General features: G+C 42.8%; 2 protein-coding genes across 2 annotated transcripts in view; one reads left to right on the top strand and one right to left on the bottom strand.

The window, feature by feature from the left end:
- The window catches only part of ABCG8 (ATP binding cassette subfamily G member 8), a 40599-nt gene extending 35758 nt beyond the window's left edge, over window positions 1–4841 (bottom strand). Inside the window, exon 1 of the mRNA XM_083175708.1 lies at window positions 4476–4841. Coding sequence (XP_083031834.1) covers window positions 4476–4535 — 60 coding nt within the window. The 5' untranslated portion in view covers window positions 4536–4841. The remainder of the gene's footprint in view (window positions 1–4475) is intronic.
- The window catches only part of ABCG5 (ATP binding cassette subfamily G member 5), a 34203-nt gene continuing 20624 nt past the window's right edge, over window positions 4784–18362 (top strand). The window contains exons 1-5 of the mRNA XM_083175709.1: window positions 4784–4888; window positions 5392–5541; window positions 10652–10773; window positions 11606–11742; window positions 13846–13944. Coding sequence (XP_083031835.1) covers window positions 5453–5541; window positions 10652–10773; window positions 11606–11742; window positions 13846–13944 — 447 coding nt within the window. The 5' untranslated portion in view covers window positions 4784–4888; window positions 5392–5452. The remainder of the gene's footprint in view (window positions 4889–5391; window positions 5542–10651; window positions 10774–11605; window positions 11743–13845; window positions 13945–18362) is intronic.

Here is an 18362-nt window from a genome sequence, read left to right as displayed (position 1 = left end):
TTATACAGGAAACACATTTCAAGCAAGGGGCATCACCAAGGTTGAGCAGTCACTACTATCCTCTGACTTATTCCAGCTGTAATTCCTTAGGGAAAACTCTAGGCGTTTCCATGTTATTCTCCCGTCGCCTGCACCCCACAGATATATCACATTACTCCCTAATAGAGGGCCGCTGCCAAGTCTTGCAGTGCACAATTTCCTCACAGAGATACACATTTGTTAATGTCTACTCCCCCAACACTAAGCAGAGACAATTTTTTAATAGGTTTCTGCGTCTTATTGAACCTTACAGAGGGGGCTGTCTCGTGATTGGAGGAGACTTTAATTGGTCATTAGACCCACTCCTGGACTGCAATCCAGTACCGAGCTCACTACGGGGAAAGGACCATCGTAGGGTTAAACAACTTCTGCACGAACACCAACTGATAGATGTCTGGCGGATCCTTAACCCCACGGTGAAAGACTTTTCATTTTTCTCTGCCCCTCATTCGACATACTCGCGTTTAGATTATTTCCTGGTCGACCATAGGTCCCTGCACAGCTTCACACATAGTGAAATTGGACAGATCACATGGTCTGACCATGCCCCTGTATATATCACGGTTGGCGTCTCTGCTCCCTCTTCACGCCCTTGGAATTGGAGATTTAACGAGCTCCTATTATCTGATGTTAAACATCAGAAAGACCTATCCGACGCAATCTCGGAATACATTTCTGTTAATGATAATGATCAGACGTCCCCGATAACGATCTGGGAAGCACATAAATGCGTGCTTAGGGGGAAGTGCATTCAATTGGGATCCCAAATAAAAAGGGAGAAAGAGCTGCGGAAGCAGACACTGATAGCCCAGATAAAATCTCTAGAAACATCCCACAAGTCCACACTCTCCCCAGATATATTAAAAGAGCTCACCGATGCTAGAGTCGCACTTAACCAATTAATGCTAGATAGAACTAAATTTGAACTTCGGAAATGTAGACATAAATTTTACCTCTGGGGCAACAAACCTAGCTCCATGCTGGCGAGAGCTTTGAGAACCCAAAGAGCGCAATCCTATGTCCAGAGCATCATGGGCACAGATGGGAAACGGGTGCATACCTTCACCCAGATAGCGAAGGCTTTCGAAACCTATTACACACGACTCTATAACTTAAGGGGAGATATTTCCCAATTTGATAGATCCCTACTTAAACAAGAAATTAATGATTATTTAACCTCAGTCCAGTTCCCACGGCTTTCAGAGTCAGATTTGGCGACACTTGAGCAACCCTTTTCCATAAAAGAACTAGAGCAGGCCCTCTCCAACACCCCATCGGGTAAGAGTCCGGGCCCAGACGGCTTTACGATAACCTATTACAAGGCCTTTCGCTCAGCACTCATGCCACTTTTCTTAAAGGCATGTAATGCCATTTCTAAAGAAAAGCTCTTCTCTCCACAAAGCCTTGAGGCACATATCTCCATAATCCCAAAAGAAGGAAAGGACCCGGCGCAGTGCTCGAGCTATAGGCCTATCTCTCTCTTAAACACTGACTTGAAGCTATTTGCTAAACTCCTTGCGCTGAGATTGGGGCGTCTCCTCCCTGGGTTGATACATGAGGACCAGGTGGGCTTCGTCACAGGACGAGAAGCTAAAGATAATACGACTAAAGTGATTGACTTAATCCATTTCACGAGGCTTGGCGGGGCCCGCTTGGTCCTTCTGTCTACCGACGCGGAGAAAGCCTTTGATAGGGTAAATTGGACCTTTATGGAGACCCTTCTCGAACATATCGGACTGGGCCCGAGATGCCTCCACCGCATCTTAGCGCTTTATAGTTCTCCCTCAGCGCGCATACGGGTAAATGGCGAACTCTCTGATTCCTTTAGCATTCGAAATGGTACGCGCCAGGGCTGCCCTCTGTCACCCCTAATTTTCGTATTATGTATGGAGGCACTGGCGCGTGCAATACGAATGAATGAAAACATCAAGGGAGTGGAGGTGGGTAGGAGCGAACACAAGCTTGCTCTATACGCTGATGATTTATTGGCTTTCGTCTCTAGTCCTACCACATCCCTGCCATCCCTAATGAAGGAATTTGAGAGATACGCACGCTTGTCCAACTTTAAAATAAATTACACCAAATCTGCTGCATTAAACGTGTCGGCCCCGGTTGATCAGGTGGAAGCTCTTAAGGGAGCTTTCCCCTTTCATTGGCAGTCGACACATATTAAATACCTAGGGACCTTATTAACCCGAGATAATGCGGATCTTTTTCAACTTAATTTTACGCCGCTGCTTGCTAGCTTTAAAGCCTCGTTCTCTAAATGGTCTACACTCAAATTGTCCTGGCTGGGAAAGATCAACACGGTAAAAATGAATATTCTCCCTAAGATATTGTATTTACTTCAAGCTCTTCCAATCACGATACCCCCCTCTTTTTTCAGAGAGTTACAAGGCCTGGTAGGTAAATTTGTGTGGGCCAACCGCAGGCCTAGGCTCTCTCAAAAGATTTTAGTCCAGAGCAAGGAAAGGGGAGGCCTCCAGCTCCCTCATTTTATTACCTACTATCACTCGGTCCATATTACTAGGGTGGTGGAGATGTCCCGGCCGGTCCAACTTAAACAATGGCCAGCTATTGAAGGCCACTCATCTGGTATATCTCCCCGGGTTATTCCCTGGCTTCGGAAGACCCCGACAGTGCGACATCCGACTTTGACCCCAACGCTTCTGTGTTGGAGCAAGTACAAGCACCTCCAGTACTTTAACCCCGGTACATCACTTCTCACACCATTAGTTAATAACCCTGAATTTCCCCCAGGATTTGACTTGCGTAATCTCTCTAGCCGATCCCCAGTTGACATGTCTTATCTGGGTCAATTAGTGGACAAGACCGGTTTGCGTTCCTTTGAGGATCTGCACAAGGAGACTGGTCTTCCGACGAGTCTATTTTGGTTCTACCTCCAAATTAGACACTACGTCGCCTCACTGCCCAAGCGCACTCAATCCTGGGAACCAACTCCTTTCGAGTCTCTACTACTCTCCCAGGAGCCCCCAAAGCATTTAATCTCTAAATTTTATCAAACATGCCTAAATAGTTCACCTGGCTGGATGCCCGGTTACACCAGGGCTTGGCACAGGGAGCTGGGGCGGGACCTATCGGAAGACCAGTGGTTGCAAATATTTAAATTTAATTCTGTCTCCTCCTCATCAGTTCAGACACTGGAGACTCAATATAAGATACTGTCACGGTGGTATAGATGTCCGTCCACACTACACAAAATGAATAATACTATACCTGACCTCTGCTGGAGATGTAGTCAATCATCAGGCACTCCACTACACATATGGTGGGGGTGCCCTGACATCCAAGATTACTGGCGCCAGGTACATAGAATTACAGAAAAAATCACTAATTCCTCACTGCCTTTCACCCCAGAGTTTTGGCTGCTCAACCTTACAGATACAGCGATCTCTCGATTTAAGAAATCTTTACTTAAGCATTTATTGAATGCGGCTAGAGCAGTTATCCCATGTCACTGGAGATCAACGACACCTCCCCCTATATCACACTGGTTCCGTAGAGTGGACCTATACATGTCTATGGAGGACCTGTCCTCTTTCCTGAAAGATCCCTCCCAATCTTTTGTGGCGACATGGCTGAGTTGGATCACTTTTAAGGAGTCAACGGAATACTCCCGGTTAACTACACCCACTCAGAACCCAGAGACGTAACGGTCCGTGGGCATAACCCATCCCCTCCCCTCTCCGCCTTACTGTTCTTCTTCCTCTCCTTTCCTTTCTCTCTTCTTTTCTTTATTGTTCCTTAAATATACGATACCTTTCGTACAATTACACAGAATGTCTCTACTTCTGCTAAAATGTGAGAGATAATTCTAGTATTTTATATTTGACATGACATTTCTAATTTGCAATGTCCTCACTTTGGAAATGATGTGCACGACGACTGTAATTGTTTCCTTCTGTTTATTATTGTTTTACTATGTTCAGACAGTACATTACTATGTAACACCTTGAAGATGTTTGAACTCTTTATCTTAATAAAAACTGTTTGCAAAAAAAAAAAAAAAAAAAAAAAAACCATGTTATCTGTGTATGGTTTGGATAATGAAGTAACCCTTTACCCAGATATAATCACAGGTGGTTGCATGACACTAAAATGATCATGGAAAAGGGATGACACCGGTTGTACAACAGAAGGAAGGATCCTGCAGCTCACCAGCTGTTACACAACTACTGGATTTACCAGCAGGGTGGGTGAGGCTCATGGTTCAATGACAGTAGGACAGCTACACAATGACAATCTCCTCTGCACAATGAGAACATCTGCTGGCTGCTGTACATTCTATATGCTGCTAAATCCTGCAAAGTCTAATGAGTTCCACACAAATACAGCCTCACTCATAATCAATAATAATATTCCAGCATATATGTGCCTGTGACATGTATGTTTTGAAGGAAAACAGTTACACTTACCTTTACAGAAGGAAACCGAACTGGCCTTTTTGCCAACTCAAAGCCACCGGTGGCGTCCATCTTGTCCTCCTGTATGGTGGCATACAGTCCCCGCTAGTCCCTAGTGGTAGATATGGGACCGCTGGTGAAGGCACTGCGGCTTCTCTAGGCTTACTGAACACTGAGAGCTGCACAGTTAGATACATGCAGGTCATTCCAGCTATCTATTAAACACACCCTCTCCAGGTTACTGTCACATAATAAATTGTATTGTCTATCTAGTACAGTGTAAAAGTCTAAAGTATTATCAGATAACACAATTACACTTCCCATTCAACTCGGTTCATGAAAGATAAAGTCTACAGCAGGGGAATGATCCCAGCATAAGCATTAGGAGCCTTTCCTTAAGGACGGCAATTTCTGCATGGTTGCAGGTAAGCGAGGGGCCCCGTGCCCCCAAGTTATGGAAGCAGTTATTTGGGGTATGGAATGTCTATGCAGAGGTGGGAAGAGGGATTTACAAATGCTGTTTCCCAGGTAATATAGATGTATATAGATGGCAGCACGTATGGTGTAATGGTTAGCATTACTGCCTCACAGCGCTGAGGTCATGGGTTCGATCCCCACCATGGCTCTAACTGTGTGGAGTTTGTATATTCTCCCCGTGCTTGCGTGGGTTTACTCCGGGTACTCCGGTTTCCTCCCACAATCCAAAAATATACAAATAGGTTAATTGGCTTCCAACAAAAAAAAAATTAACCCTAGAATGTGTGCTTGTACATGTGGTAGGGAATATAGATTGTAAGCTCCACTGGGGCAGGGACTGATGTGAGTGTTCAAATATTCTCTGTAAAGCGCTGCGTAATATGTATGCGCTATATAAGAAACTGCTAATAATAATAATAAATAAATATAATGTTGATGTGTTTGTTGGTAGATGACAGTGACGGTCTAGATCATCCGAAAAGCAGAATTACCTTCTGGAACCCAGACGATCAATGGATGGCAGCGGGGAACCAGGAACAATGGTTCCAGAAAAAGACCCTTGTTGCAGTATAAGTGTTCGCAACATCTGTTACACGGTCAGGTGAGAGATTGGGATTACTTTATGATGCAAACAGAGTAAATGCTAACAGTTAACAGTCTGCATCTGTTTGTAATTACGCTCTTAACATCTAAGGTAAGAGCGTAATTACAAACAGATGCAGATTGGTAAATGCACTTGTGAAACATCATTGCAGCATCATTGCAGGTGTCAGAGAGCTGATACATATACACTATATGAATACACAATGCTGGTGATGATGAAGGCCACCAGCACTACCTACTGTAGATCTGACAGATTTGCAAATGATCATTATAAAGATATCTTTGGTACAAGTAACTATATGTTACGGGGTGCAGTTTTTTTATTTCCATACATGAGAGGGTGACTTGTATTACTGACGTTTATTAGTGTTGGTTGAAACCTAATTACAAATGTGTATTTTTCAATCAAAACAAATGGATGAAACCTGCAAGTGTAGGTGATGTACAGTACTCTTGGTGTATACCAGGAGCCTATGCTACAGGTGTACAACTATGCGCACGCTGCAATGTGTATCCTCACTACGTAGCGTAAATCTGTGCTTTTGTTTTGTGTATATGACATTCAATATGCATCTGACTTTATACCACAGTCTTCATAATAATGGTAAAAGCACATCCTAACTACGGTGAGATAAACAATGTTATCGTTCATGTAGATAATGCAGGATAATGCAGTCCCCATTATTGGTCTTGAGCAATTTACCATAATCCTTAGCATTTAGCTTTTCATAGCTTGACCCTTCTTCAGCACAGGCCCATTGAAATGTACCTCCTTCACCAACGTGATATGCAAGCCTTGATGGTTTTAACCCTTTCAATGCCAACATCTCTGTGAGAGATGTTCAAATTATCCGCTAAAACTGCCAGCGTTGCTCACATTTGTTATATAAATTCAAATAAATAATGTTGTTTAAAAAAATATTATATTTCCTATATAAGGCAAAAATTTAATGAAGTAGGAATAAAAATGTTTGCGTGGCAATTCTCACACCTATTTTGTAAATTCACTTGGCGCTCAAAGGGTAAATGGATGAACTTCACTGGGTCAACCTGTTATATACTATCCCAGCATGACCACAATTATGATCAGCCACATGAGTTAATCTGTTTTCTTTGCAAACAGCAGCAGTAACAGATTCTAATTAAAGAATTAGAAAATAGGCCCCTAACTGACATTGTTTCTATCTGACCTCCTCTCAAACATTCTACATTATTGGCTCTTCGTTCAAAATGGACTTTCATCACAACTATGATATGTGGATGTGACTTTGACGTACAGTATTGTGTGTCTGGTTAAAGTGTATACGCACTGTAAAAATAAACCCTTATCTTTGGACCATTCAGAAAAAACATCAGTCTTTATAAAGCATTCCAGACTTACTGCCCTGTTTGTTTTACATAAGTTGTCCTGTCTGCCCGACTCTGGACTTTACCTGTTGCACTGACGTCTATTTTAGTTTTGACTTTTGACATTTCTGAAAATAAGGGATAAGAGCCAACAGTTACTAAGGGTGAAATCTCAATCTTTCTGTGAATTTGCCTGGAAATTTATAATAAATCATTATCAGAAATGATTTTTGGTCTCCTCGATTTAGTACAGCACTTAGAAATTGAGACTATAACTTGTGTTATACCCAGATTTTCATTATTATGGGGAAATATGTACCCTTAGAATTTTTTTAACCCATGCAAACTCTACATTAATTCCTATTAATGTCTATATAATGCCATTATATTTTTGCAATTACACAGTATGTTCCTATTCTGCACTCATGCAGTACTTTGTACTAACTGCATTTATTATTTTATCATTTATTATTTATTTATTAACAGTTTCTTATATAGCGCATACATATTCTGCAGCGTTTTACAGAGAATATTTGAACATTCACATCAGTCCCTGCCCCAGTGGAGCTTACAATCTATATTCCCCACCACATTTTCCCCAGCACACACAGACATTCTAGGGTTAATTTTTTTGTTGGAAGCCAATTAACCTACAGTACATTTTTGGATTGTGGGAGGAAACTGGAGTACCCGGAGGAAACCCACCCAGAGCACGGAGAGAATATACAAACTCCGCACAGTTAGAGCCATGGTGGGAATCGAACCCATGATCTCAGTGCTGTGAGGCAGTAATGCTAACCATTACACCATCCGTACTGCCCCAATTGTTATCAGCACAATTGTTTTATCATTATTATTATTATTGTTGTTATTATTATTATATTATTATTATTATACAAATAATAATAATATTTTTTTGTGTAGTTTAATTAGTTTTTATTCAGCAATATATTCATATTCCTACACTGCTAATTAATCACTTCTGAAGCAGAATATATACATGTAAAAATACAGAATGTATTATATATTTTACACTTTACTGTCAGTTTTAAAGATACTAGACTCCTGTGATCATATAAAGGTAGATATATGCAGCTATACTGGACACAGAAACTGAACATTACTTTTTTTTTTTATAAATTCTTTATTTCAAGAACATTTCTACATTAAAAATTTGCGATACAGAAATGTCAATTTGAAAACATGGTATACACAGAAAAAGCAACAAAAAATATTACAACAGTGAATCAGCATTAGGGAGACATTTCAACATAATTGACAAAATCCTTCTAATTCCAACATCATCAGTCCGATATAAAAAAGAGAGGAACGATATTGAAATGTAGTTCTTTGTGAAAAGAATAACAATAGAGGAAAGGCGAGAGAATAAAAGGAGAGAGGGGAAACTTAAAAGGGAGTCATCCGGCAGGGGGATGGGGGGAGGGTTATTTATAGATACATAAATCAATTTAACGTAACAGTTTACAACAGTGTCGACCAGGGCAGGACTGGTGTAGGCAAGAGCTACAACTATCATAAGGAAATCAAACGGTTTCTAGAGGTATCAAGTCCTTGTATGTAGATGATGTTTTAAATTACAGCCAGCTGACCCATTTCGTTTGAAAAAGGCCACTTATTTCTGGAGTAGAGTAATACATTTCATCCAAATTCATGAAAAAGTCCATGAGTTGGCACCAATTCCAGATAGATCGCCAACAAACTGGAAGGACTGCTCTAGCATCGTTATTGTCTTAGTAAGGAGTAGGGACTTTTTGTATTTAGAGATAGGTATACTGTAGCTGAGTGAGATAATAACCAAAAGTCAGGACCAAGAGGAACTGGAATACCTAATATCTCCGCTGACAGTTTCATGACATTTTCCCAACAATGGGTAATCAAAGGGCAATCCCACCATATGTGTATTAGTGACCCTTGGTCGTTACCACATCTCCAGCAGAGAGGAGAAACACTGGGGCACATGTATTAAGCTTTAACAAGAGATAAATCCAAGGGTGATAAAGATAGATAAACAGCCAGCCAATTACCTGCTAACTTCCATGCTACAGCCTGTGTTTGAAAAAAGTCAGTAAGGAGCTGATTGGCTGGACATTTATCTCTCCTTATCACCCTTGCATTTATCTCTTGTTAAGGCTTAATACATCTGCCCCATTGTGTAATATAGTACAGCATCTGTACCACCTGGAATGTAGTTTGTACTGGGTCTCAACCACTTCCGTGCATACACTAGTCATCTGGTAAATTTTGACCCAATTCACTTGGGTTAAAAAAATCTTTTTCAAATGCTTTTGATAAGATAGTACAGTAAGAGAGCTATTGGGATAATTTGTTATAAAAATAGATCCAGTATGAGTAGGAGTATCTGTATTTTATTAAGGATAAGGTAACATTTTGTGAAAAGAATTTGTCCAATTTATTTGGAATTTGGATTCCCAGGTATTGTAAATGTGATACATTCCATTTAAAGGGAAAGACAAGAGTAGAGACTATCGTGGTCGGCACTGTAACATTTAATGCAACAGATTTTTGATAGTCAATAATAAAGTTAAAGCACGTCGCTCAGCACTGGCTCCCCCATCGCCCAGTGTACATGGGGCTTCACTGTGTTTGGGCATGATGACAATCCCATGCGGTGCCCGTAGATCGTTCATCAGGTGGAAAGATGATCGACCCGTCATGCTGGTTCATGGTCACATCGTTCCATGTGTAGGCATGATCAATGATGTAGCCATGTCCCGCCACACCTCTGCACTCCAAACCAGAAACTCCACAGTCACTTCCGCACATCCGCAGTCACTGTCAGTGCTGGCAGACAGAGAGAGAGAGAGGCCAGCAGTGGGCAGGAGACTTCGAATGAATAGGGCGGCCGCTAATTGGCTGACTGAGCTCTCTCAGCCAATCAGCGGCCGCCCTATTCAAATGAATGGGCCCTCGTTGATTGGCTGAGATAGCACTCTCAGCCAATCAGCGGCTCTCCTACTCATTGGAAATCTCCTGTCTGCCACTGGCTTCTCTCTCTGTGTCTGCCAGCGGCGATAGTGACTGCGGTGGTGCGGAGGTGCAACAGAGAGCAAAGGGGGAGACCCCGAACACCCTTAATCATGGCCACACTGAACAATTGAGTCAAATCATCTTATTGATTACTTAATCGTTCTGTGTCTGTCCATGATAAGGGCCTTCTGGATTTTAAAGGAAATTGGATAGATATAAGATTGTATCCAATATCTATCCGTGTGTGAGCACCTACCTTGAGAACAGAACATATCTTTCTTAAAGCTTTAAGTGTTCATATTAAAAACACATTTGTTTAAATAACTAAAGTTGTGTACACAAAAAGTGCGATTTTCTTTTCATTCGATCCCGATTCGATAGCACAGCAATCCAAACACATTTGATTTTGACTGTATAGTATAGATTTGTACTATATAGTCTTGCCTGCACAGTCTATTTGCCCATTCAATCCCAATCTAGCAGTGAGGCACAACGGGATCAAATCAGCATCGAATGCGTCTGTAAATGTGCGATTCAGACTTATTTTCTATTCAATTTGGACTATACAGTCAGAATCAAATAGAAAGTGACCCTGAATCGCATTGTGTGTGTACACAGCATTAAGCACAAATCTAACTGTATTCTCACAATATCTCCCTAGCATGTAATTCTAATTCATTCCAATTTTCCACTTTATGAATAAAATGAATCATTTAGAATGCACGATCAATAATGTATTGTTCTCTGCTCAGTGAACGTGTTGGGCCGTGGTGGGATGCACAATCATATTACAAAAAATGGACAAGAACAATATTACGGGATGTTTCCTTCTACATGGAGAGTGGGCAAATCATGGCGATTCTAGGAAACTCAGGTACAGTAATTGTACCATCATTCTTTATTCTTTGTTATTTCTCTTTTCAGTGCTGTGATATATTGATATATACTATAGAACCAACTTACGATATTGTGTTGTAAAGTCTACCGAATAAATATCTGGAAATTACACAAATTATTGCGGAGAGTTGGGAATTGAAAGGTCATATATTATGGCCCTTATTCAGATCTGATCGCAGTACAAATTTGATCTCAAAATGGGCAAAACCATGTGCACTGCAGGTGGGGCAGATGTAACATGTGCAGAGAGAGTTCAATTTGGGTGGGGTGTGTTGAAACTGAAATCTAAATTGCAGTGTAAAAATAATGCAGCCAGTATTTACCCTGCGCAGAAACAAAATAACTCACACAAATCTAACTCTCTCTGCACATGTTACATTTGCCCCACCTGCAGTGCACATGGTTTTGCCCATTTTGAGAACAAATTTGTACTGCGATCAGATATGTGTAGCCAAAGAGCCCAAATGCAGAGGTCGATTGATGGATTCTGGAGATGGATGGACAGACAGACAGACCCTATAGATCACAGGTCTTCAACCTGTGGCCCTCCAGATGTTGTGGAACTACATGTCCCAGCATGCCCTGAGGTTTTTTGGCATGCTCTTATAGGAAAAAATGTGGCGATGCATGTTGGAACATGTGGTTTCACAACATCTGGAGGGCCACAGGTTGAAGACCCATGCTATAGATAGACAAGAGAAATATAAATTAGGCTCCCTGACTAACTGATTATCCTGCTTCAGTTGTGTGCATAATATAAACAAATAATAGTATTAATGACTGCATATATTGCGACATTTTGTATTCAGGTTCTGGGAAGACAACGCTTCTGGATGCAATATCCGGAAGAATAGGACACAAAGGAACATTGCTCGGCGAGGTCTATTTGAATGGGTCTCAGATAAAGAAGGAACTCTTTCAGGACTGTTTCTCCTACGTCTTACAGGTTAAATTCAACAAATATATATGATGAATAAATGTATACTTTCTGCTTGGTTTGTAGCCATATTCAGCTCACTCAGCCCACATGGTACTGGCTATACATACTGTACTTCTAATTATAGATTTTATGCTTTTACCAGCAGTAATAATGGTGGCAAGACCGTTATAAACAGTATGTAACCAGGTATATTCTACCATGATATGCATCAGAGAGCATTGGTAAAGGAATTGTGTGGCTGATGTGAAAGTGATTAGAGTGGTTGTTTTTGTAGAATATATATATATATATATGTATAGAGAGAGAGAGAGCGGGATGTACTAAGCTAAAAATGCGGTAAAACACCAATTTTTCCAAAGGGTGGCAATACCCTATAGAAGCCTATGGGCTTCTTATCGCCGCCGCCTCCGCCGACCCCCTCTCCCCCTCCCTCCGGCTTACCTTGCTGCAGGTCCTCCTGGACCCAGAAGGTAAACCCCTCCTCCCCTAACAAGGCAACCGAACATCCTTCTGGCTGCAGGGGGGAGGAGGAGGCGCCGGGGACAGCCACGTTGAGCTGTCCCGGCATGAGGGGAGGAGGAGGCGGCAGGGAGGTGACGCACACCACATTACAGGTATCGCAGGGGGCCTCCGTCACCGCACCGCGATGCCTGCCGCATATGTTAGTACGTATGCGCTGGCATAGCGGCGAGGGGTGGCGATGTATATTAATACATCCCGCCCAGAGAGAGAGAGAGAGATTTCATTAGTTTGAATGGACCAGTCTCATGGATCAGTCTCAGCTGTTATTAGATTCCACGTTGGCAGATATACCTTAATATTATCAGGTGTTTAAAGGTTAGGAGTAATAAAACATTCTCAGAAGCGTTTGCATACCGTATAATACGTTGCAATATAATCACGTCAGTTTATAACAGTTGGGAAGTGTCTGTGTGCGTATAATTAATTGCAGTTTACATGATAACAATTAACTAAACGATAATACATTGGTTTGCTATAAACTCACCATCGGGTATCCTCCCGGTTTACACCTTGTCTGTTGACAAACCTAAACACAACCTTAACTCTAAACTTAAATAACTTAACCTAAAAATAAGACACGGACACAAAGTGCTGGCGTTTCAAAAGAATGTCAAATTTATTTTGACAACTAAAACTATGACTATAAATGGTGGTGGCACTAAAGAACGGTCACTATCGGAAAGGTGGGGTTAAAGATCACTATGCATACATACATCGCTGGTGATCACTCTCCCTGGTCAGCCACCCGGCCTGGTGGTGACGGGCATCCCCCGGACAGAAGCATGGCCCATGACAATCGATGTCAAGGGAGAGTGCACCCCACTACCTACACACACACAGAGTTCTTAAAGAATGACCGTTCTTTACCGCCGCCGGAGAAGAGAAAAAGGAGGGCAGGGTGGGTGGGGCTTCTTCAGACAGAGAGTTTGTCACTATAACTTGATCCCTTCCTACCCTGTCTAGAACCCTCCCCCTGCTCTGATAGGCCTTGTGCCCATCCTCATTAACATACATGTGACCAACAGCACTGTGTAACCTGTGAAGAACCCTCAGTGGTTTATGCCCCTTCAGGCTTAATCAGCCCTCTGTGTTTCTTGAATCTCATATGAATATAGAAATAAGTGTTGCCCTGATTAAACTGCATCCATCACAAGTAACATACTGGGGGAAATTCACTAAGATGCCAGCTCTTTTTCACATGGGATGTTGCTATGGGCAACCAATCAGCTCCTTATTTATTTAGCACCCTTTAGAAGATAATAGACAGGATCTGATTGGTTGCCCATAGCAACATCCCATGTGAAATAGAACTCCCATCTTACTAAATTTCCCCCACTATCTCAGATTAAGATTGTGACATATGAAATAGGTGCCTCCAGTATATTGGTATATATAACACTATAAGTACATAAGAAGTATCCTAACAGGACTAAATCAAGGTTTCTTTCTTATTGTCAATAAAATTAAACCATAATGGCTCTAACTAAAACATGCATCTTTCTATTTTTAAATAGGAATATTTGGAAATATACAGTATAGTCCATTTAATGTGTAACATAATAGTCTGTTATTGTTCACTTTGTGCAGCATGACAGCTTACTACCACACCTGACTGTGCGAGAGACCCTGACCTACACTGCAATGCTGTCACTTCAGAAACACTCCAGCGAGGCAATCAGGGAAAAGGTTGGTATGTAACATATGGGGCAGATGTATTAAGCCTGGAGAAGAGATAAACTGGAGATAAAGTAGAAGGAGATAACGCACCAGCCAATCAGCTGTGTTTAAAATATGACAGTTGGGAGTTGATTGGCTGGTGCGTTATCTCTTTCCAATTTATCTCCAGTTTATCTCTTCGCCAGGCTTAATACATCTGCCCTATAGTGTCTGTAATGTGTATAATGTGCTGCTCAGAAATGTTTACCTCCCAACTTGTAGGGTCTTTGAATCAGGACATAGGCGTGCGCCCAAAATCAGGGGGCGTGGCTTGATAAAAAGGGGGCATGGCCTATATGCACATCTTCCTGTGAGGCCACGCCCCCCATTTTAAAGTGGGGGTATGGCCCAGAGGTTCTATGATAACCAGTTTGATTTTGAAGCATAAATGATTGCCGCTCTCTCACTTTCTGAAACTCTCACCCTATTACGTTTGGCCCCTTGTGTTATTGAGTCAATTTGCAGTGAAACGCGTCATCTTGGCTCCTGCTGCCCAATGGCACAATTTGCAGCATTGTACAACAGGAAGCAGGGCAGGGAATTTAAATGTGAGCAAAGCAGACTCCAGGACAGATCACAATATGTATGTACCAAGTAACAATTATATGCACAGTGGGATTTGTGTGAAGTTATAGATGTTACTGAAAAATTCACTGTCAACAGGTTGATGGGAACTTTATAGAAATAGGTTTGTAATAAGTATATAACCCAAGTGCAACTGAAAAACCTTTCCAGACCATGAAGCTTTAGGTAACATTGCTACTTAAACAGCATCTGACTCACAGGCACCTGGTAAAGATATATTGCTTTGATAAACATATGGAAAGTTTTCTGATGTTGGCTGAACTCATGATCACTGTCATATTGGTGTCATGTATTTCTGACTACTACACAAAGGTCAGTGTACACTGTACAGCAGATGGCAGATTATGTATAATAAATGTAGGAAGAGTGGAGGAGGGGTACACGGTCATTGGGTCGACTAATATTAAGTCGATATGCATTGGGTCCACTACTGAAGGTTGACAGGGCTTAGGTCGACATGGCTAATGTCGACAGGGTTGGGCATTAGTTCGACAATAGCAAGGTCGACAGCCAAAAGGTCGAAATGAGTTTTTCACTTTTTTTTTTTTGAGTTGACAGGTATTTCATGCCCTACTAACCACTAGGGCATGGAGGGAGAATAGAATAGTGTGCCGAGCACAGCAAGGCACCATGCCCGCAGCATGGCGAGCGCAGCGATGTACGCTTTGATGGTGTCCATGTCGACAATGTCAACATTCAGGTAAAACAAACTTGAAAAACTCACCTTTTGACTGTCGACCTTGCCATTGTCGACCTAATGCTTGTGTCAACCTTCCAACTCTGTCGACCTCAACCATGTCTACCTATTTCATATGTCATCATATGACTGTACTAGATTGCTAGAAGCTTATACGTGGCCGGTTGATTGTTTTGGATTATACATCAATATTACTACATGTTGCATTATTTTAATAAATAAGCCCTAACAGCAGTGGTTCCCAAACTGTGGGCCGTGGCACCCTGGTGTGCCTCAGGACACTTGCAGGGGTGCCTTGGGTTGGTGGGCCAGGACCATTTCAAATTATTTACAGTATGAATGTATGAATGTAACAGACAAAACCAGTTTTGTGGCTGCTAATCATAACATATTTTGGCAAACAGAAGCGAATCCTGTCTCTCCCCCGCATAAGCGACCCTAAGGATGACATAAAACACCATTTACTTAATTTTTTTAGTAACAAGCAAGAAAGGGGAGCAGGTTATTTCAGGACTAGTGGAGGGTCGTTGAGTAACATCTGTTCTTCATACCAGCGTGTATTTTGGAAACACTGATGAAGAGTTTGTTTAGTCGACATAGGTAAGGTTTCCATATAGCTGTTCCAGGTTGCAAAGAACTGTTTAGTACGTGAGTCCTTTTGGAGGAAGGCCTCCAACCAGTCCATGTGAAAAATAAAAAACAGTTTGTCTCTGAACATTACCAAGGCTGGAGGCAGAGCCGAATTTCCCATTAGGCACGTGAGGCACGTGCCTAGGGGCGTCACATGTTTGGGGGCGGCACTTGGATGCCTGTGATAGTACTGTCAGCCCAAAATGTACCAATTACTGCAAAATATCCACTGTACTGTACTATATTCCATCTTAAATAGAGTGTAAATGGATAGGACATGCAGATACTGCCCCTATAAACTGTCCTACTTAGTAAACATTATTGTTGTGCCTAGGAGCGCCCTCATCCCTAAATCCGCCCCTGGCTGGAGGGGAGTTTTGGATCCATACTTGGAGAATCGTTTTGCGGGCAGCGGATGAGATTGCCAGCATTCATTTTTTAATGGTTTATTGGCTCTAGTGTCCTCTGGGAGGATGCCAAATATGGCCCACTCCGGGGTGAGTGGGGTGAAATTTACCAGATCGTCCTTGGCAAAGTCTCAGACCTCTACCCAGAACCTCCTAACCAACGGGCAAGCCCAAAAGCAATGGTATAGGTCTGCTTGAGGGTGATTGCACTTGGGACATTTGGGAGAGTCCAAAATGTGCATTTGAAACCCTCGTGAGAGAGATATGTATGATCTGTGAAAAATGTTTAAATACATTTCCGCGAATTTGGCCATTGGGAATACAGTGATTGAAGTCTGTAAAGTTTTTTTTAACAGTGTGTCCGTTGTCAAGGAGGGGAAGCTGTTCTAGCCATTGGTTGAGGCTTGTTCGTTGTGATGAATAATCTATAGTCTTTCTGAGAAATTAATAAGTAGAGATTGCTTTTTAGGCAAGGGGGGGGGGGGGGGCCTAAAAGTACATTGTCGAGATCATTATTCCAATCCCTTTCCGGGATAAGTTTAGAAATTTTGTCTGTGTATGATTGGGCTTGGATAAAATTCAAGTTAAGAGTAGTTATTATAGGATAGTCTTTGGAGGCTTCTAGAAAAGTAAGTGGTTTGTGAGTTTGGGAGTCCATCAGCTGTTCAACTCTATATAGGCCTTCATTGTTCCAAGTTGTGAAGAGAGGTGGGGCATTACCGTCATGGAATTGAGGGTTTCGTATGAAGGGCAGGTGATCATTTACTTAATGTAATATTCTTTTCCTGAATTTCTCAATAATAAACATTCGGCCTAGGAGTGGCATGAAAATTATCTGATGCTCTGGGGCACCACCATGATTCAAAAATGTTTGGGAACCACTGACTTATAACATTGTTGCCAACATTTTTAAACAATTTTCTCTTTGCTGCTTAACCGCAGCATCTAAGAATATCATGTGCAATATGAGTGGGCAAACCATCCTACTTCAAACATTTCCATTACCTAATTTCATAATTTCATAACCTAATTGGTCCTTCCACAGTTCTATTTGGATGTAGATGTTCCACACAGTCTCCAAGGATACTGTGAATGTTGCTATAGGTGGAGTAAAATGTAATCTTCAAGCACTACTCTGACCTAGTTTGCGGAAATGTTTAAAATGTTTTGCATGAGGAGGGCGTGGCTTGGCTACCGAGGGAGCAAGACGTGCTTTGGAGGAGCTCCTGCACGGCGTCTTGCGAGAAGCACTCCCGGAGCACAGACACCGCTCGCCAAGCCGCCTAATACCTGTACCACCACAGCGGTCAGCGGTCGGGACAAGGAGCGAGCATCCCCTGGAGCCGTGGGACGCCTGCCGCGTCCCGGAAGGCTGCGGCCTACACCTCCTCACGCAGCCGGGGACTCGCGTAAAAACCGGAAGTCCGTCGCCGCCCTCCAGAGCGCCGGAGCGGTAAACCCGCTCAGTACGTGCCGACGGTGACGGCGCCGTTCCAGTCCTCACCTGCAAGGAGACCAGACCAGCCGCCCCGGACCCTCGGGAGCTGGGAGCCGCTGAGACACGCCGCTGCCTGGGCTACAGGAGGCCCCCTGCAAGGAGACCCCCCCGGCGGCCATCTTACTAGAGGAAGGGCTCGAGAGGACCAGGCCACAGGCTGGACCGTGCCTGGCAGACTCTCGCCCTCTCCACAACCAGATACCAAAGCCCACAGGACCCAGAGGTGGTGAGTGAGGGGAGAGCAGGGGAGGAATTACCCAGCACTGACATACTGCTGCACAAGCCCCAACCACCCTAATGCAAAGGAACCTGACAGAAAACTGGCTCAGGTGGAGTAAACTAGCAACTACAGACAGACTATAGACGCAGACCAGCTGCCCTGGCTGATCCCTGGCCCCCCTTCTCCCCATCGCGCCCCACCACCCACCAAAGAACCGCTAACGCTAACAAAGAGACTGATACCCACTGACTGGCGCGCCTAGACCCCTGGCACCGCAGAACAGGTACCCTTGCATTCCTACCCTCATACTACAGCCTCTTATAGCAGGAAACCACAGCACCCGCGCCCTTC

The sequence above is a fragment of the Crinia signifera genome, chromosome 3 (genome assembly GCF_055691185.1).
Source record: "Crinia signifera chromosome 3, ASM5569118v1, whole genome shotgun sequence".
In the NCBI taxonomy this organism is placed as follows: Eukaryota; Metazoa; Chordata; class Amphibia; order Anura; family Myobatrachidae; genus Crinia; species Crinia signifera.
Note: the sequence above shows the minus strand (reverse complement) of the source record. Positions and strands in the feature narration are given on the sequence as shown.